The sequence below is a fragment of the Rattus rattus genome, chromosome 7, assembly GCF_011064425.1.
Source record: "Rattus rattus isolate New Zealand chromosome 7, Rrattus_CSIRO_v1, whole genome shotgun sequence".
Classification (NCBI taxonomy): domain Eukaryota; kingdom Metazoa; phylum Chordata; class Mammalia; order Rodentia; family Muridae; genus Rattus; species Rattus rattus.
Window position 1 is genome coordinate 23,150,705 of NC_046160.1, and position 25,031 is coordinate 23,175,735.

At 52.6% G+C, this 25,031-nt stretch overlaps 2 protein-coding genes across 6 annotated transcripts; both read right to left on the reverse strand.

The window, feature by feature from the left end:
- Positions 1–1,216: 1,216 nt before the first annotated feature.
- Positions 1,217–11,082, reverse strand: Khk (ketohexokinase). 4 transcript variants are annotated; one of them, XM_032909025.1, is made up of 9 exons: positions 10,590–11,074; positions 7,636–7,752; positions 5,669–5,803; positions 5,337–5,471; positions 3,958–4,030; positions 2,783–2,929; positions 1,838–1,926; positions 1,600–1,757; positions 1,217–1,501 (listed from the first exon to the last, which is right to left on the reverse strand). In XM_032909025.1, exons 1-9 carry the CDS (start codon positions 10,679–10,681, stop codon positions 1,416–1,418), a joined length of 1,032 nt encoding a protein of 343 aa, XP_032764916.1. In that variant the 5' UTR covers positions 10,682–11,074; the 3' UTR covers positions 1,217–1,415. The 4 variants fall into 4 exon arrangements, with proteins under 4 accessions (XP_032764916.1, XP_032764913.1, XP_032764914.1 ...); XM_032909022.1 differs by lacking the exon at positions 5,669–5,803 and having other exon boundaries at positions 10,590–11,082; XM_032909023.1 differs by lacking the exon at positions 5,337–5,471.
- Positions 11,083–11,315: 233 nt separating this feature from the next.
- On the reverse strand, positions 11,316–19,152 carry Emilin1 (elastin microfibril interfacer 1). 2 transcript variants are annotated; one of them, XM_032909026.1, is made up of 7 exons: positions 18,516–19,152; positions 17,446–17,571; positions 16,792–17,012; positions 13,568–15,493; positions 13,051–13,167; positions 12,379–12,663; positions 11,316–11,974 (listed from the first exon to the last, which is right to left on the reverse strand). In XM_032909026.1, exons 1-6 carry the CDS (start codon positions 18,683–18,685, stop codon positions 12,548–12,550), a joined length of 2,676 nt encoding a protein of 891 aa, XP_032764917.1. In that variant the 5' UTR covers positions 18,686–19,152; the 3' UTR covers positions 11,316–11,974; positions 12,379–12,547. The 2 variants fall into 2 exon arrangements, with proteins under 2 accessions (XP_032764917.1, XP_032764918.1); XM_032909027.1 differs by having other exon boundaries at positions 17,446–17,633; positions 18,516–18,588.
- Positions 19,153–25,031: the final 5,879 nt, after the last annotated feature.

The following is a 25,031-nucleotide window of genomic DNA, read 5'->3' on the forward strand; positions in this document are numbered from 1 at the left end:
ACAGCCAGAGCTGTTATAAAGAGAAACCCTGTCTCAAAAAAATCAAACCAAAATACTACTACTACCACAACTATGACTGATGCTGTTGCTAATACTAATAACAATACCAATAATGATATTAATAACAATAATAATAACAAACAACAGAAAGGAAGCTAGCTATCTTAGTCTATCCTGGGAACACGACACTCTCCTGGAGTCCCCTTCTCCACTTCTTGTTCAGATCTCTGCTCCCTGTAGCTCAAGGCAGACAGATGTCCCCACTCCCCTGTATGGATCTCCACTCCTAATAACTGCAGTAATAACCATTCTCTCTCTCTCTCTCTCTCTCTCTCTCTCTCTCTCTCTCTCTCTCTCTCTCCCCCCTTCATTTTCCTCCTCCTTCTTCTGAGAACCTTGTGCACACCAGACACCAGGCTGACACTTTAAGATAGCATTTTATCTGATTTTTATCCTCACAATGATTCTATGAAGGCAAACATCAACTCCCTTTGAGAGGTGAACAGTTAATGGCACCCTAAGGGGGTGCCCACCTAATTAAATATCTTACTTCAACTCATGTCTGTCTGACAAGGAAGCCTATGCTCTTGTCCAGTGGTCTCAAATCTCACATTAGAACCTGGTCCTGACATGTCGCCCGGATCTCTCCACGGTACAGCAGCAGCATTTTGTATCAGGTTACATTTGTAGACAAAGTATCAATTTGACTAAAGTTAAGTTCTAGGGGGCTTCCTGGGAAACTCATGGGAAGGTAGTTTGATCAAAGACCCATAAACCCAGAAAGCAGGCTCCCCGACCAACACCACGGCTAACACAACAGTCCACACGGCTCCGTCTGCAGAGCTGTTTTCTCATGCTGTCCTCCCTGGCCTGGATGAAACTCCTCTGAGGAGGACAGCTGATGGGAGGCGGGAGCACGCCTGCTGCTTTAGTCTGCATACAGGCTCCTCTGGGTGGGTGGGTGGGGCTGAACTGAAGAATGGAGAAGGGTAGGAAAGATGCAGGTCTGTAGTGTCAGGGCCTCGGGAGTTTCCACCAGAGCAGGGTGAGGATCTCCAAGGACAAGCGAGCCAGGCCTACGATCCCAGCACAGGCAGGCCAAACAGGGACATTTCAAGATCATGACCAACCTGAGGCTGCACAACCAGACCCTATCTTGAACAGAAAACCAAGGAAAAACAAACAAACAAACAAAAAACCACTTAGACAGACAAAGTTGGCTCAGGGGAAGGTTTATTTGCTCCAGGTGTCTGCAGAGAAGAGACAGAAAGACACAGGCAGAGTCCGATCCACAGCCTACACCGGCCCAGGGAACTGGGCAGCCGGACGCCAGGCTGGATGAAATGGAGAAGGCAATGGAAGGCAATGGTGCCAGCCTCTGAGGTGTCGAGCTGGTACCTCCCACCGCTCATCTCTCACACAATGCCATCAAACCCCTGCAAGCCACACTTCTTGCCAGCCACCTGGCACCCGAATCTCAGGGCCTCCTGCATGCTGTTTCCTGGAGAAGGGACAAAAAGCAGGCAGGTTCAGCTTGAGTTCGATGTTCGGGAGGGTGATGGGCCCAGCCCTGCCCTGACCCCGTGGTGATGGACTCACCCTTGGAGAGGCTGAAGATGACAGAGGCATTGAAGGTGTCTCCAGCCCCGAGAGTGTCTACTACTCGGGGTGGTGGGAAGGCATCTGAGTGGAGCAGCTGGCCGTCGGGGCCCAGGGCATCGGCTCCCTCCTCAGCCCAGGCACAGATGAGCGTAGCCCTGTAAGACTCACTCAGATTGGTGCTAGTCCACTTCACCCTCCAAGGCCCCTCAGACCCTTTCTTGGCTTCCCAACTCACCCTTTCTTCACACGACTGTACAAGCCCTTCAGGGCCTCCCCTGCTGACTGGAACCCCAGGTGCTTGGCCACATCTTTGCTGACAAACACCTGTAGGCAGTGAAAGACAGACTGACAGCCACCTCTAACTGCTACTCACTACTAACAACCTGGTGTTTACTCCGGGTTATAGCACAACTCCTCCAACTCGGTCACATAAGTCCCCAGCGTGGCATCTTGCTGTCCCACAGGTACGAGTTTTATGTTTGCTTAAGTTGTGCCTTGGGAGCTGTGACCCGGTAGCCCTGGTATTTTCAGTCTAGCATGAGGGAATTCAAAACCCAGAAAGAGCCTGGAGCGCCATCTTGGGGTGAAATCAAACCAGGCTGACTCTCAAGACAAAACTTTATTTCACCTGCTCCTCACACAGCCAAGCCCTAGAGTGAGTTCATTCATCTGCAAAATGAGGCTCTCCCCACAGGGAGTGGCCTCAAGATAGAGCCCCTCGAGTAGTTCGGGGGGTGGGGAGAATGTCGGTCAGCCTGCCATGTTTTTTAATTGGGCACCAAGGCCAACAAACCACATCTGGACAGAGTGATCCAACCAGCTTTAGCAGTGCTACCGTTTGCACCCCGTCCTGTCTCCTTCCCACCCTCCTCTCATAGCTACCGGCCCTCACAACATGCCACTTAAGTGGGAAAAACTGGTAACTCAGAGAACAGAGTCATTTCTGCAGAGGAAAAACAGGGGGTGGGCAAGCAAGGAAATGCCCTTAGCTATCTGAGCCCTGCCCACCGGACTCCTGTGTATCTACCTGAGCAGGAAAAGTCTACTTCTGGGCCACCTCCAGCCTCCGCAACCCAGCTGTGGTCTTCTGGGAGCTGCCAAGTTGTCCCACGGAGGCTGGTAGGCAGGACTAGGAGCCCAGTTAGCTAAAGATAGGCAGGGGAAGCTGCAGGACACTTACCACCTCGCCATAGCCGAACAGCTGGAAGAGTTCCTCGCGGGGCTTCTCTATCTCCACGGACACCCGGACCTTCTGCTGCAGAGGCTGCGTGGCATTGTACTGTTCTATCCGCTGTAGCATCTTTACCTGTTCCGATGCATTCCGGCCCTGGGGCAGGACAGGGCAGCTCAGAACCCAGCTGATAAAGAGTTCACTCCTTCCTCCCTGATGAACCTCTGGGTGATCGGGGGCGGGGGGGAGGTGTTGGAGGAAGCTGGGCTGGAGCCCCATTGCCGCTATGTAATTCTAGGACTGCCATGGACCTTGGAGACCTTATCAGCCAAATTTTTCATTTCCCAAATGAGACTGAAGAATAAAAGATGCTGGGCATTCATGCCCGGGAACACAGCACTCGGGAGGCCGAAGCAGGAAGATTGTGGATTCTGGGCTAACCTGGGCTACATAGTAAAACACTAGAAAGGTGGTGGGCAGAAAAAGAAGCAAAAAAGCAAAAGGTTGTGTGTGGTGGCACACTCTTAATCCCAAAACGTGGGAGACTGAGTCAGTCAGATTTCTGTGGGTTCAAGGTCAACCTGATCTATATAGTCAGACCCTATGTCAAACAAACAAGCAAGCAAGCAAACACCAAAACACTGAGAGAAGGAAGAGGGGAGACGGGAAAGTGAGGAGGAGATGGAGCTAGGAAAGGGAGACAACCTGAAGCCCAACAGTAAGTCAAATAACGAGACAAGGATTGGAAGCCTGGACTTCTCAAATCCTATCTCCTCTTTTTTTTTTTTTTTTTTTTTTTTTTTTTTGGAGCTGGGGACCTAACTCAGGGCCTTGCAAGCGCTCTACCACTGAGCTAAATCCCCAACCCCATCCTATCTCCTCTTAATCCCAAAAACTCTCCCTTGGAAAGGAAGTTCTAATTCCCCTCAGGTCCTCCCCCCCATGTCCTGTTTCCTGAGAAGTAAAAGAAGCCAGTGAAAGCGATGGTAGCCTAACACAAAAATGGGGTCTTCTGCCCAGCGCTGTCTGTGACTGTATGCCTCGCTATCTTTCTGGGCCTCAGTTTCCTCACAGGAAAACATAAAGAAGAGTGGAGAGGGATGGGGAGGGCTATTTGGTATCCCTATCCTATTTCATGGTTCAAAGAAATTTATGGAAGAGATTGACCATGCAGACGGGCTTGCCTCAATGTGGATCCACTTGAACCGGGTCAGATCGACCTTCTCAAAGTCCTTAGCAGACACATCTGGCAGGTTCCTACATCACAGGACCGGAAGGAATAAAAGGAGGTCAGCCAGGGGCGGGATCTCTGACGGCTGGGGACCCCGGACCCAGTACCGATACCAGCAGCAAGGCAGGAAGCTGGGAATCACAGGGTTCTGAGCCCTGGGGTGAGATGAGCCCTGTCCCACTTTGTTTAAGTGTCCTTTTTTGTTGTTGTTGTTGGTGTGGTAGTGGTGTGTGTCTGTGTAAACGCTATCTAAGGATAAGCACAATTACAAAATGTGACAAGAGGCCATCCCATATTCCTTGGAAACCACATCCTCCAGAATGCGCTAAGAGTGTGTGAGACTACACTTCCCAGAAGGCCCCTCGCTGGGAGCACACAGCTCCCAGCATGCAATGGCCCGGAGAACTACGAAGCGGAAAGCCGAGGTGGTGTGTTGGGCTCCCCACTTCATCCCTAAGGTCAAAATTGTCACTCTGAGGAAGTGTTTCTGTTTGGCTGGTCTAGGTGTGAAGACCCAGAAAGCATTGGCCTTGGCCACACAGCATGCGTCCTCTCTATAGGGTAGCAGAGTGCCTTCCATCCCCACTAGTGGCGTGGGCCTTTCTGGGGCTACTTTTCCATCGGCACACAGGGCTAAAAGTCCTTAGTCTCCTGGGCCTTCTGCGGTTGGAGTATGCATGTGAATATGCCTGGACCCAGGCCAGAGGGCAATAAACCTTTCTCCTCGCCCCTCCTCTCCCTACCTGAGGTACCATGTGCATGTCCTTCATTGGAGTTGCTGCCAATCACCACTTGCTTAATAGACAGACAACAAAGATTGCCTAATCTGAAAGTCACCTCTAGTATGTGAATGCCCACTCACTTTTGAGACATGTGCTTTTGAATTATACAGTTCCCTTTGCAGGGGCCCAAACCTCAGCTCTTTGGTGCCATGCTGCAGGCTCGAAACTCTGGAACTGACCCTAGAAGTCCCAGTGGGTCCCTTAGCCCATTGAGGCTTTCTGTGGGTTGTCCCCCATCTCCGTACACCCAGACCCAAGGTGCTGATTGACTAATTATGAAACAATCATACCATAAATTACAGTTTTTAAAGGCCAGCCTGCCTGCCCACCCTTGTGCTAGTCAAGGGCAAATTACCAAGCAGGGCAGAGCTGACCCCTTCCCACCTCACTTCTCCCCTAATTGAAGACAATTCAGAAATTACTGAACAGTTTGGCACGGGGGCAATTTCTGGTGTAGAGAAGCCATGGATGGAGATCAGTTGGTTTGCCCAGTGAGGAGAGAGGGCACTGATTGGTGGGTTGTGAGAGGGCAAGGCCAAGGGGCCCTTACGTGTCGTAGAGAATAATGGTACGTGAGCCATTGGAGTTGTTGACGATGCAGCAGGAGCAAGGGGTATCTCCCTGGCTCTGCCAGGCCACTTGAGACACATCCACACCCCTCCGCCTGAAGTCGGCCACCAGGAAGCTTTGGGGAAGGGACCCAAGCCAGGAAGAGGGCAAGGAGACACAGGTTAGAGCTACACAGCCTAGACAGATCTCCTCCAGGAGTGGGAAGGGTGCACTGGAGCACGTGGGCCTCAGAGAAGAAGGGTCCTGGTCCTGTCCTGAGAATGTAGTGACGGCCGAGGCAGCAGCTGGCAAAGCGCAGACAGGCGTACAAACCTGTAGGCGTGCAGGATGGTGCGGCTGCCGCTGGCCTCGTTGACGATGACTGTAGAGGTGGGAATGGAGCCCTCAGTCTGAAGGACCGCATATCGTAAGTCCACAGAATGGCGGCGGAGGTCATCCAGGACAAAACTGGCAGGTCAGAGTAACCCAGAAGAGCAGTTTGGGAAGAGTTTGGGGGACTAGCAGAGAGGTAGTAGGGCCACCAGGGACCCTGAAAGGTGAGCAGAGGGAACTAGGAGGGAACTGGCAATCTCAGCCTTGTCACAGGAGGTAGCAGGGGACAGGAGAGGCACGCTGGGATGGCATAGGGCTGGGGGTGGAGCCTATACATCAGGGAAGCAGGATTGAACATTCCAGGTCAGTCTCAGTCCAATTCGCGCTGGGGAGCTTTGCCCTCCCCCACCCTTACGGGTAGAGTTGAGGCTTTAGAGCCTGAATCCCATTTGAACTTAATGTGTATGGGTACTGTGGCTTAGTTCTTGCAAGACTCGGGCAGCATTAATAATTAATCACCAAAGTGATACTTTGGACTCCTCCCAGCTGCTCTCTGCATGTTCACCCTCATGGCTTTCTGGGGTCCCCTTCCAATCTTGCCTTGGTACCTCTAGTCTGACCAGCCAGGAAGCAGTGTCACCTTAGAGGACCTGTGTGTTACCATCATCTAAAAGCTGGACTAACCACTATGGGCAATGGGTTGATGCAGTTGTGGGAGGTCCCTAAATATGGGCCTGATCCCAGACAATGTCACACGATGTCCTGTACTTAGAATGAGCCTAGGAACATCATTTCAAGATTAGCCCAGAGGGACAGCAAGGAGGCTGGTTCCACCCCTGCCAGGAAACCCCGGAGCTAGCCACTGTGCCCAGCAGCCCAGCCATCCTCACTATGAGCAGACCTTCCTTTCAGTAAGCAGCACCTCAGCTCAACAGAATTGTCAGCAGCCACACGGTACATCATCTCTTGACTTGACAACTCAAGGGTCCCTTAAAGCCTCCCCCCAAAGCATTAGAGGTATGGTTTGGTTTGCTAACTGACTTTTTGCACTCACAGTGCCTAGCATATTAAATGTTGGCTTAATGCACAAGAGAATTCTCAATGGCTCACCCACCAATATGACTACTCTATAAAGGAGAGTCCACCATCCAAAGCGAGAACCAGGGTCCTGCTTCCACCTAGGAAGGAATGACTGTCCCATCTCGGGGACCAGGTCTCTTGCTCTGTTAGTTTTGCTCCAGTTCTCCAAGACTGGGAATTTGGCTGGCAACAGCCCCTCAGACTAGGGTTCAAAGGGCCATGTTTTAGAGTCCAGCAACCTGGCAGAGCACTCCAGGGCCTGCAGTGGGCAAAGTGTAGGCCACACCTCCTGATAAGTGTGCTGAGCTGACAGTGCCAGGAGTCAAAGGGCTCTTGGGTCTTTGCAGTGGTTGGCATGGAGAAGGCGCGTGGGTCACTTGTGGAACTCAGCCTTCAGAGCAAATGGGTTTGGGACCCAGTGTTAATATGTGACCTCAGGATGTCCCGAGGAGTGTACTCTTAGTACTTACAATGAAGACAGGAGCAGTGGCCCTAATCCTCAATGAGGGCCTTCATCCTGTAACCATGGATACTGGGTGTCCCTTAAGCGGAGAAGGGCACAGCATGTTCCTCCCTGCCTTTTACCTCAAACACAGCCAGGATAAGGGACATGAGAAGAGCAAAGGCAGTCTACAGGAAGCAAGGAAGAAAGGGGGTGGTGGGCAGCCTAAGCAGACTCTGCAGCAAGCTGTAGAAATGGAACCTTACAGGAGTCATGTTAGTATCTGAACAGCAGGTGGACCACCCCTGAAGGATCTGAGACTCCCCTGTGGGCCACCACCCACCAACCATTCCTCCATCCAGCCCGCCCAGGGTTCAGGCAACTCTCCCTACACTTTGCAGACAAGGTGCTCTATCCCTCTACCAGGTACTCCCTCCTAACTTACTCGGCAACATGGCCATGGGCCAGCGAGCCCATGAAGGCACAGCGGGCTCCGAGCAAAGAAAGCACAGTGCAGGAGTTGGACGCGTTGCCTCCACGCTGCCATCTCTGGGATAGGCACCTGTAAAGCACACGGGCAAGTCTCTGCAGCCTCAGCTGACTGGTCCCCATGGGGAGTAGGACCAACCTCAGCCCCCTGTGCAGGAGTCCACAGAGTGCAAGAGTCAGGGTGCATCTAAGTCTCAGCTCATTTTCCAGATGGAGCTGCTGAGGCTCTGCCATGGGAAGGAGCTGGAACGAGGGCAGGGTCTGTTCTCACCTCTCAGGCTGTATTGAAAGGCATGGCCGCGTCCACCTGTTTTTAGGGAACTAGGAAACTGCCTGCTGGGGCCATCTCATCTCCTAACTCTGGGTTATCTCTTCCTCAGTCGCAGTAGATCTCACAGTAAAGCCCTTCAGAGTCATGCTGAAGCTTCAAGCTGGGAAGAAGCACTCAGCACGAGGACTTTCTTCTGGAAGGCTCTCCTCAGCATGGAACCAAGCCAGGTCATCTGACTATAAACCCCAAGTTCTGAGAGTCCCTGGGTCAGATGCAGCTGCGATGTCAGGAAGGACTGGGTCCTACACAGTCTTGCTCTTCTGAGAAACTCAAATGAATCCAGAAACATGGGTGCTAAACAGAAACCCAGGTCTGCAGCAGGAGGTGCATGCACCCTGAGGTCAGGAGGGAAGGGGCTCCACCTTCCAAATGGAACCGACTCTGTCAGCAGGAAGATAAAGTGTCCTTCTTGTCGTCTTTCAAATAAACAAGCTCAAAGGAATGGGGTCTTCAGTCTAGCAGAATGTGGTACTACATGTATTCTGGTTCAAGTACAATTTTTTTTGGAGAGCTTGGAGCATGAAATATGCATGTTTTCCCCAAATAAGAAAAAGCCCAGGGCTAGAGAAGTGGTTAAGAGCACTTGTTATTCTTTCAGAGGACCGGGGTTCGATTCCCAGCACCCACACAGTGGCTCACAACCATCTATAATCCCAGTTCAGGGAACCCAAGGTCCTCAACTCCAGGCACACAGTGGTGTAAATACATACATATACAGAGGAAACACTCAGACATAAAATAAATATAAGTCTAAATAAATCATCCCAGCACCCACATGGCAGATCACACCTGTCTGTAACTCCTGCTCCAGGTGATGCACACAGACATGCATGCAGGCAAAACACCAATGCATGTAAAATAAAAATAAGTCATTTAAGTGGAGGGGGGGAGGTCTAGAGAGATGGCTCAGCAGTTAAGAGAACTTGTCGCTCTTGCAAAGGACCCAGGTTCAAGTTCTAGCACCCACACTGTGGCTCACAACTACCTGTAACTCTAGTTCTAGGGGATCTAATGTCATCTTCTAACCTCTTTGGGCATTGGGATTGCATGTGGTACACACACTCACACACATAAAAAAAATAAAATAAATCAATCTTTTAGGAGAGAGCTTATTCCTACAGACACACACACACACACACACACACACACACACACACACACACACACACACACCCCCCCAGGTTGCAAGTGTGGCCCTACCTTGGTAAGTGGATTAGGTCTATACAACTAAATACTCTGTGCTCCTGCACCACTGTCCCTGTACTCCTGGCAAGGGCTCTCACCTCTGGCAAACAGATCAACTGAAAGCAAAGGGCAAACTCCAAAAGATGGGCAGCAACAGACACAGAATGAGTAACGACGGGAGAGCTATAGCCACTCGCTAAACTTGGGGACACACATGAGCTACAACGTGCTCTGCCACCTGCTACATATGTGGTAAACACTGCTCAGCTCCTCCAAATCTTCTGCAGATTCCTCATCTAAGGAAAGGATCTGATTGGTACTTTCACAGTTCCCAGGGAGCCTGTGACAGCTCTCTGGGAGATCCAAAGCCCGAAGAGCACCCAGCCTCCCCACCTCCATAAGTTCAATGCTGGTAGCGCTCTAGTGTCTCTCCAGGGGTCAACCTTGAACTTCCTTTCAACTAATATCCAAGATACAATGTTCATTGTTCAGGGCGCTAGATCACCCCAAGAGAAAGACAATGTTCCACTCTACCACAACACCTTCACTGCATGGCAGCACACTGGAATAGCCCTTATCTAGAGTAAAGATAAGAACCATTAAAGGACACTTTAACTTCCACCAGAATGTTCTGAGAACATCCACTAAGACGTTTACCCATCTTTGTAAAGACTCCTTTGGCACTTAGTTCCAGGAAAAAGCTCGCTGTGGCTCCTGAGCCAAGCTCTTCCTATCTAACCCAGAGAGCCTCCAGCTTTGCTCACACAGCCTGCCAACCCTTGAGCTGAGCAAGGCTTGAACCCCGGGCTTTTAAATGTGAGTGATTTAACTTAACACACCACTCACTGTTAGCTACCTCATGTTTTATTTTATCGGTAAGTGGTAAATAAGAAGTGCATAGGCTAAGAGTTGGGGGGACAGGAGAGCTGAAGAAAATTTGCCCGGCACCTTATCAGGGGTGTGCCCCTCCGGAGGGGAAAAAGTCATTTCAGCCCACTCTGTAAACTGAGGATTCTGATGACCGGCATATTGAAATAGGAACCAGCTAACAACAGTACTAGTCAAAGCCTGGGTCTTGATTCAGGCATACGGCTGCACTCTTATTAATTCTGGAGGCTAAAGTTTAGGCCAGCTTGGGCTACATAGCTAGACCCCGTCAAAACAAAACAACCCCCCTGGGTCTTGCTTTTAAAGGTCTCCAGTCTCATGTCTTCATTCTCACAGAGTGCCCCTAGGCTTCCGGGCAGGGAACACCTGCTCTCCAGGCTGTACTCACGCCTCACTGCTTGGCGAGAGAGAGGGCTATCCCTGGTTTAGCAGCCGATTAGCAGTGACAGGCAAAAAGACAGGGCCACAGCAGCCCTGGGATCTCCGAGGGGCCTGGGCGCCCCTACCTGCGATCCGTGTCTTCCTCTGGGTATTTGTCCACCACATTGATGATGTCCAGCACCACCAGCCCCACGCACAGGATCTGCTTCTCTTCCATGAGGCTGCTCCCCAAGCTTCCTACCCGCAAGCGGAGGGGATTCCTGCTAGACTCTGCCTCTTATCTACCGCAGGACCGTGTCCCAACTTCTCAGGGGCTACCCTGGCTCCTCCTCTGCCTGCGGAGCTCCTCCCGCAGGGTGCTTTCTGCTGTTGCGAGGGTTTGGTTACCTAGTCCGGCCAATGGCAGACCCTCTCACTTTTCTGCCTCAGCTGTCAAAGCGAAAGCGCACTAGTGGTGCATCGCCTTTTCCTTCCCTCTGCGCCCAGTGCTGTGCAGACCCTGGACCTCCCGAACTAGCTCAGTCTGGCAACAGAAACCTCTCCTTTGCCGGCGGAGCACCAAAGCACTCGCTACTCTCCCTCCGCCCGCGCTTTGGCCCACCCTGCGGAGGCCCCGCCCCCGCCAGATTAGCTGTGTCACATGACAGGGAACGCTGCCAGCCTTCGCGGTGGTTCTGGCCCAGCGCCTCCTAGCGGTCACTGGGGGACCGGCGGCCGTGACCCTGAGTCCGCAGGCGCACTTAGCAGGAGCGCACCGTAGGACCACCAGCCAAGGTTCCCCCCCGGTAGGACTCTGTTTCCTCCTGTCCTGTCCCTTAACAAGCCCCGGACATGTACTAGAGCAGAATAGCTATGTTTTGTAGAAAAAAAGTGTCTTTATTCCTGAATAGTTTAGTACGGTGGTGTGGGCTGGGGAGAGCCCTGGAGGGTCGGTTCCTCTTCCGCAGCCTAGGCCCTGGAGAGGGCTCTGATGGGGATGGCAGTGAGACCAAAAGTCAAGAAAAGACGCCTAAGTCCCAGAGACCACGCAGTCACAACGCGCTGAGTAGCCGATCTGGATGCCTGAACCGCAGTGGGCGTGGTCCCGACTTGCCCCCAGCCTTGGTGGGGAGCCGCCACTCGGGTGGCTCTGCGACCGGTGTAGATAAGTTTGGTGGTCCGGCCCACCCTGTCTACACCTGTTCAAGGTCTGTGTCCTCGTAAAGCAGGGCTCCGCTGAAGATGGTAAGCGGCTCCTCTGAGTGTGCCAGCTGCCCCATGACCAGGTCGATGCAGACGGTGTCTCCGACCTGCAGTGGCAGGATGAGGCTGAAGACTCCCAGAGCGCCCGGGCTGGGCTGACTTTCGGCCACAGGTTTATTCTCCAGTCCCTCGGGTTCATAGCCTCCCGAGTCTATGCGGGCTACGCCCAGGTTGGAGCGCGACAGTACTGCCTCCACTTTCTCGTGCCGGTGCCCTGTAAGTACAGCGCTCAGCAAGTAGCGCCCAGCCAGTGGCGCAGTGAATACACCTGGGGACAAGGATGACAGTCAGGAAGGGAGACGGTGGTTGGGACAAGGAAGGTCTCTTGGACAGTGGGTACAGCACTCCTGGCTGAGGGGTGGCCCGCTGGTCCTTTCCCTGCTATTCCACTAGACTGCACACTGTAGGGGATCCCCTGTTGCATCTCCAGCAGCTGCTGCAGGCGTGTACAGGAGTCGGTCCAAATAAAGATCTGTGTGGTGTGAAAGTCTCCTTCCCACCCCACTCTCTCCTTGTCCAACTCCGGTGTGAGTGCAGGGAGAGAATACAGGTCTTTCTAACTACAGATAAAAAAGCTGTACCTGTCTGCAGAGGCACGCAGGAGACATTAGCACCCACGGCTCAGCCTCGCCCATTACCTCAACTGCGCCACCTGCCGGCCCTCTAGGTTACCTGTCTCTGGGTCATAGTAGCCTCCATCGTTGAGCAAGACTCTGTCGAAGGGGACTGTGCCGGGTTCTGACCGAGGCAAACTCAGGGCAGCTGAAAATGCCACCCTAGGCACGGGGGCTGCTGGTGCTCCGTCCGCTCCTGAACAGACATAGTGTGTTAGGATGGATGTTCATAAACCCCAGTCCCCGTCCCTGCTGCCCAGGCTGCCTGAGGACCATTCTCCTCCAGGCGCAAGCGCACTTCCCCTTCCAGAGTCCAATGACTTACCCTGTTCACCTTGAGGACCTGTGGGAAGAGAAGGGGCAACAGTGAGTAGGGCACCTCTCACTACGCCCCCCAGTGAACGTCTGCTACCCTGCAGTGCTCTGGGTGTTAGGTGTGTCTGCAGGCAGGAATGTGATGTCACGGGAAGCCTAAGTGGGCTCCAGTCTGTGCAGTTGCTAGGCTACAGACTCACCCTGGAGCTTTCATACGCCAGGGAGCCCTTGTAGGCCACACATTAATCCGCAATATGGCAGGGAGACCAAGATGCCCAGTAGCCATAATCACTTTCTTCTCTTTTCACTGTTAGACATGGGGATCTCCCTTTCCTTCCCCTTCCCTTTCCCAGTCAAGCTCAGTGTGGAATATTATGCCAGGGCTGTCAGGATAGTGGTGTCTCATCCAACATACCTGGTGGTCCAATGGCCCCCCTTTGTCCATCTTTGCCAGGAGGTCCTGGAGGTCCTGCAGGGCCTGGAGGCCCTTGTAGCCCAGGAGGCCCAGGGGGCCCAGCCTTGCCTGAAGGTCCTATGGTAAGGAAATCAAAACTGAGATGAAGGTGATGCTTTCCAACAGACAGGACAGATGGTGGCACCACAGGTAGGGAGATGGGTGAAGATTGACAGAGACTTGGGGTCCTTAGGGCTGAGGCAAGGTAACTGACTGACAGTCACATTCCAGCACGAGCCATGGTCTCAGTTCCACCCAAAGGCCTGTCTAAAGCAACCCGAGGGAGGGCAGGGAGGTACGCCCGAGCAGTTTCTCTGCAGACATACTTCAACCTCCCCGAGGGACAGTAGGGGCTATGACTGAGGCAGAGCAAAGAGAGGTGGGTAACACCAGTCCTCCTTGCTGGCTGCAAGGCAAGGAACAAGAAAGGGCTTGAAAAGGGACCCCTACCCCGCCTCCCAATGCCTCCTGTCCTCACCAGTGAAGTCCTTTAGGCTAAGTTGCTGCAGACGGTCTTCTAGGAGCAGCAGGGAACTGTTGAGGGCACCAAGCCGCCTGCCCAGGCCTGCCTGGCCCCCCAGCAGCTTCTCCAGCAGTGCGGCCTGTGTCAGACTTGTACTGTTGCTTTCCCGTACTGCGGCCCAGAGCCCGGCCACGTGTCTGGAAAGGCCTTCACGGAGGCCTTGTAGTCCCCCTGCCACAGTGTCCAGTCGTTCGCAAACTCCCTCAAGGCGGCCTAGTCGCCCCTCTAAGCTAGGGCATTGGCCCGCCTGGGCCTGGCCTTCCTCCAGGCCTCGGAAACGCTCCTCGCTCTCTGTAATGTGCTCTGTGGCCTCCTGCTGTAGCCTGTTGATCTCAGAGATGATGCTGTCCTTGGTGGCCCCCAGGTCAGCCAGATCAGCGCCCTGGCCCTCCACAGTGGTCTGGAGCTCGTGCAGTGAGTCGTTCAGGGAGCTGAAGGTGAGAATAACCTCAGAGAGTTCTCCTTGAAGGGCCTGGAGGGCTGAGCCCGAGCTGCCCCCAAACACACTGAAACCATCCAGAGGCCCACGGCTTGGGCCCCCAACCCCTGGGCCAGCTCCAGGGCCCCGTGGAGGTAACAGTGGGCAGGAGCAACGTTCCACACCATCCCGAAGGCGGCCTAGCTCCTCCTGGACACCACCACAGGCGCCACAGCCCTCGTCCCCACGGGCTTGCAGCAGACCCTCCAGTTGGCTTAGCTGGGCTGCGGTAAGATTGAGGCGCAGTGAGAGTTCTGCTGCCGTCTCTTCCTGTGCGTCCATGCGCTCCTGAAGCCGGCCCAGGATCCCTTGCAGTCCCTCCAACATGGCCTGCTGGGCTTCCCCTGCCGTTTCTGCTTTGTGTAAGCCTGAACCCACCAGCCTTAACTGGCCCTCGCTGTCCAGCACCCTGCGCTCCAAGGCACTGAGGATCTCACTGACCCGAGAGTCCTGTTCCCCAGGCCCTTCAGAGCAGATCTGACCACAAGCCCTAACAGCCCCTGCCACCTGCTCTTCCAGTAGATCTAGGCGGCCACCCAGCTCCCTGCTCACATTGGCTAGTAGCACCTCCAGCTTTTCCAGCTGTCCAGGAGCAGCAGGCAACCACTGGCCCAGCCTCCCTGGTCCTCCAGGCCAGTTCTTCGCTTGTTCCTCTGAGGGACCTAGGGTAGAGTTGAAGCGGTCCTCCAGGCGAGAAAGGCGGGAGGCCAAGCTGGTGTACCCCGGGGGATGGCCCCCCTGCCCTGCTGCTCCTCCGAGCTCAGAACCTCTACGTCCGCTTAGCACTGTCACCGAGCCAGCCACCACATCCAGCCTCCGTTCCAGCTCTGACACTCGCCGACCCAGCTCCGGGGGGCAGCATTCCTGAGGGGGTCTTCTGGCCATGGCAGGTCCCATAAGCTGCTGCTGCCGCTCCTCCATAGAGGACATCAGCTTCTCCAGGGTTCGCAGCCGCTCCCTATCCTCTTGTTGCTGCTGGCGGAAGCCATCCAGCCCTGCCAGGCACACTGAGCAAGACTCCTGCAGCTGCCGTTCCAGCTGCCTTAACAGTTCCTCGCTGGGGCCAGAAGGAACAGGGACAGGGGCTGAGGCCCTGCCGCTTCCACCAGGGCCTCCATTATGATGGTTGTTAAGGTGGCCCAGCTCCTGGTCATGGGTGGAGACACGGTTGTCCAGGAGCTGCAGCTGCTGCTGGATCTCACTGAGGGTTTCGTGCACACCCGGGCGGGCAGCTGCATCTGCTGGCTGCTGCCTCCCATTAAAGGCTGCCTCCACAGCCCTCTGTACATCTTCTGCCAGGCGCCCATTCATTCCCTGAAGGACACCTCGAAGGCCTTGCAGCTCTTTGGTCAGACTCTTTACCTGCTGCTCTAGCTGCTGCACCTTCTCTGACTCACCAGGGCCTGAAGAGAGAGAAAGGCAGATGACTGAGGGTCTGGATCTCAAAGCTCAGGATCTATGGCCCAGCACCCGCTTACCCCAACTCCAGCAAGAGTCAAGGGTCAGATGTCTCCCCTTTGGATGATTCGGGTGAGAGGGGAGAAAAACAAAAGGAAGGAAGGAAACACCATTTACTGAATATCCTTGGGCCCTATTTGAACCACAGCTCTTAAAATGTTTTCTATCGGGGTTGGGGATTTAGCTCAGTGGTAGAGCGCTTGCCTAGGAAGTGCAAGGCCCTGGGTTTGGTCCCCAGCTCCGAAAAAAAGAACCAAAAAAAAAAAAATATGTTTTCCATTGGGCATATACTTTTGCCATTTGATGGCACAGGAAACAGAGAATCAGAGAAATTAGGGGAATTAGGCAAGTAGTTTCAGAGAATACGTCTAAGAAGTGGCCATGTCAAAGTTCAAATCCAGATCATCCAGCCACCCAAGTCAAATCTTTTCCCCTTGTCCCCAGGACCTCTTGACTTCTTGGAAACCGTTTCCTTATCTGGGAAATGCGAATGGCACCATGTGTCCTCCCTTTTAGGGTTGTTGACCAGTTCAAAATGGTAATGTGGGAAAGTACTTCACATACCATTTGCAATGACTGGGCCCTTCCCTAAACCACCAGAGGGGCAAACAAGAGGCTCTTGCAGCAAGCCTGCTGGGGTGCTGGCTGGCTAGCCAGTCAACCAGAAGTTCCTGTTTCCATAATTATAGTTTAGTTATCTCTTTGGCAGGAAAAGACCCTGCATCCGGTGTGCCTAGCCTAACACAGACACACAGGAGAAAAGAAAATGCAACGGAGACGATTGCATTCTGGGACCTGCAGTCTCCAGGGGCCAGGGAGAGGTTTGGGACCTGTAGTCAGGTGCAATGCATGCTAGGATTTGTAGTCTTAACTGTCTTCCCTGCGGACAGCTAGAGCTTCTCAAGGGAATTACCCCCGCTTCTCCCACAGCAGTTCCCGGGTAGGAAGGACCTTGGGCCACAAGAGGGAGTATGTGAACAAATTGTCTCTATGCCTTCTTACTCAGTTCTTAAGTTTTCAGGTCTTTCAATCAGTCTCTCCCAACTCCCTCTTCCCCCTGCCCCTCCCCTCAAACACACTCAAATCACACAAGCATACAAACATGCGAAGTCTCAGGGATATCATTATCTCCGTTCGGTCCACCTTCCCCCTAGTTTAGAGCTCAGGGGTTTCCCACCCTCCACAGCTGGGCCCCACATTTTCCACTCAGGATTTCCCCATCCCGGGCAACATGCAGACTCACCTTCTCCTCCTAGTCCACTGAGGTGGCTGCCGGCACTGGAGCCAGACAGGTTGGGACGCGCAGGCCTGGGCCGGGGAAGTGGTGTGGAGGGTGCAGGGCCCAGAACAGAAGCAGGACCCTCTCCGCAGTCATCGCCCCCATACCCCTGACAGCACCTCCACTCCATGTCTGTCACCGTCTTGTAGGCCACCCGGTAGCGAGGGCGAAGGAAGCTGCGGTACCTAGGCAAAGGAAAGGAAGGTTTCGTATTCTCTCAGTCACCTTGTGCTTCAGGCTAGATCTACCTCTCTGGCCACTATGTGGCCCTGATCATTCAACAGCTATCAGCTTTTTTTTTTTTTTTCCAGCTATCAGCTTTTTAGCCCGGGGTTAGATCCTGGCTCTTTTTCCCCTTTCTCTGTGCTGGAACCCTGAGCTAATCTCTTTGAGGCTGACCTGTGTCAGCAGAAGGCCTGTAGGCTGGAGACAAGGAAAGAATACCTGGGGCAGCTCACCAACCAAGCCAGGACCCCACTATCCTCTCAAAACGGTTCTGACTGAAGTCTTATCCTTTCCCCTGCTCCCTCCTTTGTACAGACCCCCTAAATGACCACCAGCTGCCTCCCCTTGCCCAGATCCCACTAAGTACCCAATCCTCTAAAGTTGGGGGCTCACATGATACTTCGAGGACACTGGGGCTGGCCCCAGCCACAGGGTTGATAGTCTGGCTTGACAAAGGTCTCCACTCCATCCTCAAGGACGCAGCTCACTGTCCGAGTCACCACGTAGGCACACCAGTTCCTGTAGGCACAACCCTACCTGGGCCAAAGGACCAAAGACACAAGCCCCAGTGGGCCCAGAGGCTGAAGGAGGGTCAAAAGATGAAGGGGGCCTTGAGGACCCATTGAAAGGTAGGGTTGTTGCAGGGGCAGCACCATTCCCCTCTCCTACACATACACACACACACACACACACACACACACACACTTTCTTATGTCACTATAGCAGATAAAGACTTTTCAAGACAGGGAAGACATAAGGATACAAACACACAGAGAAGTCAGTCCTCCTGACTGTGGGGTCCCAGAGCACCCTAGAATCCACGGTCTCGTGTGTACTTCTTTGGGCCTATCTCAAGCCCCAGCTGTGTAAGCCGACCAGCTGGGTTCCTGTAGATGATCTCCTGCACACGGTGCTCCCACCCAGCCCTCCAGGAGAAGAGCGGGGCAGGCAAATGTCCGGCCTATGCTTAAGCAAAGAATGAGCTACTGATGGGCTCTGTCCCCTTGGGGCTTGTGGTGCTGCCCTCTTGACCCCATTCACACTGGCTTCTAGGCTATGGGCTGCTGCAATGCCAGAGGGAACAGAGCAGGAGGAGTGTCAGAATTATACACTAGTGGACGGGGCCAGGGAAGCCCTAGAGAAGGACAAAAGGTCTGCCTGATCCAGAGCTGGCTGGCACACAGCTGGCAGCTGGCAGGAAGGAGGGTCCATGGCCCTTGGTGTAGTTTCCCTGGGCACCGAACTGCAGACCTCCATAGGAAAGAGGGAAGAGGGAAGAGGTCAGAGCTGATGGCCCTTAGGCCACCAAAGCCTGGAAAAAGTTCCACTGGGAGGTTCATATGGGCGGGCCATTGATGGATGGGCCTCCATGCTGCCCTTCTCATTGCGTTAAGCCCGTTGCCCACCTTCTAAAGACTTTCCCAACCATAGCTTCCAGCCCTGGCTGGGACACAGACTCTTACCTGTGGCGGCTGGCAGGCCGGGGTGAGTTCTGGGCCTGGGGTCCCCCAGGACTGAGGGCCCCATTGCCCCCTGTGTACAGGCTGTAGCCCCGAGGAGGGTAGCTGGCAGCTTCTGTGGCAATGGTCAGCAGACAGCAGAGATAGCAGCTCCAGAGGATTCTGGGGGCCATGGTGAGGTGTTCCTTGCTACCCTTAGAGATACATCTTGGTCTGACCAATGATGCCTGTACCCGTGCCTCCAGGGGATGCCGCTGCTTCAGGGGACAGCACGCTGAGCCAGCTCTGTCCCTAGCTTCCTGCCTGCAGCCCCCAGCTGCACGCCTCCTCCTTGGCTGCTGGGCCTGACCCCTCTTTCCCCCTCCTCTTTCCTCCTCAGGCTCCTGTCTGTCCCTCCCTCAGTTCCTTCCGCTCTCCTCTTCTGCACTTCTGAGGGGAGTCTGTTCTCCGGGCCCCTGGCCTCCTGTGCCTGGTCCCTGCCCCTTTCAGAAACGGCTTCCTGAGCCTCCACCCCCTGGCTCCAGCTGGCCCTCTTCTGGTCTCCCCGTTCTGTTCCCTGGTGACTGGATCCTAAAGATGACAGAGCTTTGCCCCTGTGGCTGTTGAGAGGCACAAGAGTGACTATGGGGCGGGCCAGCCTTCTCCCTCCCTCCCTCCTCTCCCCTCCCTCCCCCCTGTCTGGCTGGCGGTCCAGCCTCCCCCTTCCTCCCCCACCTCTCCAACCATCGTGCGCCACATCTGCTTCTTGTTAACTCCGGGAAAGAGGGGGGGGAAAAAGGAAAAACAGAGAAATGTGGAGTTGCTGCCGGGCTTGAGGCCAGCCTCTCAGACAGGCCACATGGAGCCAGGGCCAAATCTGGATAGGAGGCCCAGAGCTGGTGGCTAGGACCAGAAACCAGCCAGAGAGATCCAGATCCCCTGGGTTGGTCAGAGCGGGACTCCTTGGGAGAAGGTGAAGAGAGAGGGAGCCCTGAGGAGGAGGAAGGCAGGACTGTACAGCTGTGTGTGTGTGTGTGTGTGTGTGTGTGTGTGACTGTACAGACGTGTGTGTGTGTGACTGTACAGACGTGTGTGTGTGACTGTACAGACTTGTGTGTGTGTGTGACTGTACAGACGTGTGTATGTGTGATGATGATGATGTGTGTGTGTGTGACTATACAGACATGTGTATGTGTGACTGTATGGTGATGATTGTGTGTGTGTGTGTGACTGTAAGACTTGTGTGTGTGTGACTGTACAGACTTGTGTGTGTGACTGTACAGACTGTGTGTGTGACTGTGATGATAGTGTGTGTGTGTGTGTACTGATGATGATGTGTGTGTGTACAGATGACTGTGTGTGACTGTATGTGTGTGTGTGTGTGTGATGATTGTGTGACTGTACAGACTTGTGTGTGTGACTGTATGATGATAGTGTGTGTGTGTAACTGTACGATGATAGTGTGTGTGACTGTACAGACGTGTGTATGTGTGACTGTATGATGATAGTGTGTGTGTGTGTGTGACTGTACAGACGTGTGTGTGTGTGACTGTATGTGTGTGTGACTGATTGTGTGTGTGTGTGTGTATGATGATAGTGTGTGTATCTGTACAGATGACTTGTGTGTGTGTGTGTGTGTGTGTGTCTGTACAGATGATTGTGTGACTACAGACTTGTGTGTGTGTGTGTGTGACTGTACGACGTGTGTATGTGTGACTGTATGATGATAGTGTGTGTGTGTGTGACTATACAGACGTGTGTATGTGTTATTGTATGGTGAGTGTGGTGTGTGTTTGGGACTGTAGAGGTGTGTGTGTGTGTGACTGTACAGACTTGTGTGTGTGTGACTGTACAGATAATATGATGATGTGTGTGTGTGTAACTGTATGATGATACTGTATCTGTACAGATGACTGTGTGTGACTGTACAGACAGTGTGTGTGTGTGTGTGTCTGTACAGATGAGTGTGTGACTGTACAGACTTGTGTGTATGTGACTGTACAGATAATAGTGGGGGTGTGTGACTGTACAGACAATGTGTGTGTGTGTGTCTGTATAGATGATTGTGTGACTGTACAGACTTGTGTGTGTGTGTGTGTGACTGTACAGATAATAGTGTGTGTGTGTGTGTGTGTGACTGTACAGACAGTGTGTGTGTGTGTGTGTGTGTGTGTGTGTGTGTGTGTGTGTGTTGGGTCCCACTGCCTCCCTTTAGAGGTCCACAGTGAGAAAGTAATTAATTTGTCCAAGGTGACACATCAAGTCAATCAATGGTGGAGATGAGACTCTAAATAACTCTAGTGACTCCAGAGGTCAGGGAGGCAAAGGAAAGAAAACTCCATGGAGACAGATAGGAAATCCACCAGTGTGAGAGAAGAGGAAGGAGTCTGACAAAGAGGCTTTCCTTAGACAATGGAGGAGACAAGAGAGGACAGAATCTCCTTCCTGGCTGTCACTGGTGAAGATTAGGCTCTAACTAGGACAGATGAGTAAGGTGATGATGGAGGTCAGGCTAAGTTGCTCTCTAGTCTGCAGGCCTGCGTGTGCGCATTTGAGTATGTGTGCAAGTGTGTGTATGTGTGTGTATGTGCACACGCGTGGATGTAAGTGTGTGTAGCTCGGCTGCTACACACCACTGGGTCCCCTGCCTCCTTGTAGAGGCCCACAATAGGAAGTAATTGGTTTGCCTGCTGCTCTTGCCTTCGTGTTCTCCTGTGTTCTGGACCCTGTCTCCCAGGGATGTGACAACAGGAAAGCTGAAGGCTACACCAGGCAGACAAAGGCTACAAGATGTTGCTGTGTGGCAGGCACTGGCGAGCTGGAGCTGCAAAGGCAAGTCTAAAAGTCTGTCACTGTCAATTAAGGAATGGAACAGGGCCCCCAACACAGAACCACAAAGACAGGACAGACAACTGCCAAGAGGGCCGGACAAAGGGATGATGTGTACTCTGGCTAAGAAGAGGGAAGAGACAGCTGGGGGTAGTAGGAGAGGCTGCTCAAAGAGGCGGAGTGTGTGAACAGTGTGATGCAGGAGAGGAGGAGTACTGGACAGACACACGGAAGGGCAGAGATTTCAGGCTCAGGGAAGGTGGTCTGCCTTTTTTTTTTTTTTTTTTCTCAAACCACAGGGATAATATAACATCTTCCATCTTATGTGTGTGTTGATTAATACAATTAAAACATTCCGGACTATGCCCAAGGCTTAATATATGTTGGTTCTTTTTTATTTTTATGTTTGAGACAAGATCTTGCTATGTATTTGGCCCAGGCTGGTCTGGAACTTGTGGGAATCCTCCTGCCTCAGCCCTGTGAGTGCTGCTGATATTAATTACTACACTCAGCATCTGTTAGCTATTAGCTGTCAGAGGGGTAGATTAGGGGCCACTGAGAGAGAGTCTCTCCATGACTGATAGGACTGTTGGGTTGCAAGGTTTGGAGTCAGAAAGACAGTGAGGTTACGAGGACTAAAGTCCTACTTTCCGAATCTTGTAACTCTGAGCACATCCCATAACTACAACTGGGAGTCTGCTTCTCTTCCAGATTCTACACCGTAAAGTGATGGAGAGGAGTTGTGCTGATCGGTGCTGGTGACCGCAGAAAGGAAAGGCTATGCCTGAGAGGTGACAGGAGAGAGAAGGGAACACCACAGAAAATTCCAGAGCTTGAACTCATGTGAGGAGGTCGGAAAGGGTGGGTCTGGAGGGAAGAAAGGCTTTTTCTGTCTGAGCATACTGGAAGAGAGAGACAGGGGCAGAGACAGACAGATAGACAGACATTCTAGTAGAAATAACTGAAGACAAAGTTAAATTGGAGAACAGAAGAATGAATGTCACCAACACCTCCCTGTGACGCGGAGCAATCCACTTCTGCTCCTGAGAGCCATGGACCTAGAACATGACCCTGGTGGCTAGCAGAAATACCGATGCAAGTCAAGATGGTAAAAGGAAACGCCAGAAGCAATACAAGGAGCAATTTGCTCTCCAGGGTCCTGGGGCCTGCACATGGGAATGTCCACAAGGGTCTGCCAGTGGAAGGTAAGAGCCTGCTTCTGTGTCTTTGCATCACTTGCAGGCCCTAGCCTTGGCAGAAACTAACCCATTTCCCCTCCAGATTGCCCTGGCTGCCACTGTGAATTTTCTTTCTTTTTCTCCTCTCCCTTCAGGGGGCCACTAACAACCTTAAAATAAAAAAACTAGCCTTGCCATCTTGCCCAGTTGCTATGTATTCCCCCCGCCTGCTCTCTGGAGTTAGAAATCCTGTTGTACAGTTTATGTGAGTCAAGTAAAAGAAGGCTGGTTTGAAGAGGAGTGGCAGTAGGTCTCATTTCACCTAGCCTTCTAGCTAGGAGCCAAACCCTAGGAGCTGACAGGAGTGTTTGTGAAAACTCCAATTCACCATCCACTGCCAATGACAATCCTCCTTGCTGGCCTCAGCGTGAGCGAGCAGGCTGTGGGTGACCGGTGTCCGTAGGATGCGGTAACGTTAGTGGTGGTGGTGATGTCCTTGCTGTGGTGGCATTGCCAGGCAGCCACGGATTTCCAAAGTGATTAGCCAGAACTGCTTGCTCACCCAGAAAAAACGAAGTCCCTGTAGTAAGGCAGAGTCTATTTTGTAACATCTGGAAGGCGGGGATTCCAATGGCCTAGTGCCTGTGGGAAATCTTGACCATACTAGGCAATTCATTTATTCAGCATCACTGACAATGAGCTCAGGCTCCTAGAGCCAGCATAGCAGGGGGGCCCTGAAATAAGGAGCATTTTATATCTAAGGCCGTCTGTTAAAGGACTAAATATTGGGAGGAAAAAGGGGAATCATATGAATTGGGCCTTGTATCAAGCCAAAACAGATGGGAATTCAAACTCATGAGAAATCTTAAGCCAAACTCCACGGGTGCCCAAATGCAAGCACTCTGTTTGCTTGATGTTTTGCATTCTAGGCCATTCTGAAGGTGTAATACTTTAGGAGCCGACTACCCTGGTACTCAGGGACCAGTCTCTCTCCTTCCCCAAATTTATGGCTTTCTCCCTCCTAAACCTGATCCTAAACCTCAGGCCCTGTACTTGCTCACACCTGTAATCCCAGCACTGGGGAGGTAAAGGCAGGAGAATCCTGAGTTTGAAGCCAGCCTGGACTACACGGTGAAATCCTATTTAAATTGCAATACTTATAAATTAGAAAATTATTAATTAGAGATTAAGTTCCACAAGTGTCTTCCCACCACCTTCCCCCAATCCTGGCAGGATGAGGTTTTGCCTGTCTCTCTTCCCACATAGTTTTTATCGAGCTTTGTCATTTCTTAGTCGGGTCTAGTTCAGTCCTAACACGGGTTTTCACTTCAGTACTTTCAGGTTGTAGGCCAAATGCCCCACGGATGGGTGATAAAGACTCACTGACCTAGGCACAGGAAGGGAAAGGGAGGCGAAGGTCATTTCTGGGTAGTTCTAAAATAAACCTTTTCCCGTTTGTCCCTGACCATTGAATAACCTCCAGAGTCGACCTACTCTGTGTGTGTGGGGTGCGGGGGGTCAGAAGAACTGTCTTTAGCTAGCTGTAGGGACTTGGTTAGATTACCTTCTGGGCCTATTTCCTTCTTTATCAGTGAGTAAATAAAATGACAGTAACAAGTCATAAAAGTGCCTTTCAGTTGCGGCTGTCTAGGAAGCTACGTACCTGGCTCAGTTGGTTTGAAAGCTGAAGCATTCTCCCTGGCCTTCTCTTGTCATCGGCAGCCTGGAGGTACAGCTTCTTTTAAAACCATAGACTAATTCTGATTCAATTGCATACCTAAGTGGTTGGACTTGGATCTGCTCCAGTTTTCCAGGAGACACGAAGCATAATAATGTGTAATCCTAAAATCTAGACATCACTCTCTCAGGGCAGAGCCGGGGACACACCGACTCACAGAGGCCTGGGGGAAAGCACGTCTGAGGTTTTAACCATGTTATGTGGAGGGCACGTAGGCCTGGGATTTCTAAATATGAAACTTCTGGGAAACGGTAGGTGGGGGTTGGGACACAAAGTGGGAGGAGGCAGACAGTTGCAAACTAACTACTGAAGGCAAGTATTGAGTTTAAGAGCAAACTGGACACAAACCGCTGATGGTCTGAGACCAGAGAAAGCAACATTTGAAGAGTAAAAGCCAGCTCACTGTGCACACAGGAGGCACTCTGGTCCCTTGTCCCAGCTGTTCCAACCTATAGCAGCTCCTGTAGGGTTTTCTTTGGCTCAGAGAAGCAGAGGCCTCCCCTGAGCCCAGGCCCCACTCTACCGCAGGGCAACTGGCTTCCATTACCCTTGACAGCTCCAGAGCGACAGTCCAGCCCCTGGCCCTGTCTGGCTCTTCATCGTTCCCTTTTATGGTGAAGCTAAAGAGAAAGAAGTGGGGAACCCACTTCTAGCTGGATAGAGGCTTGTGGAGATTCAGGGTGCTGTTCCCCTCACCAGTGACCCTCGGATGTCTGGATGTCTATGGCAGCCAACTCTCTTCTTCACCATAAACGCACGACCCCTAATGGCTTGCCCCAGCCCTTCCTTTCCCAC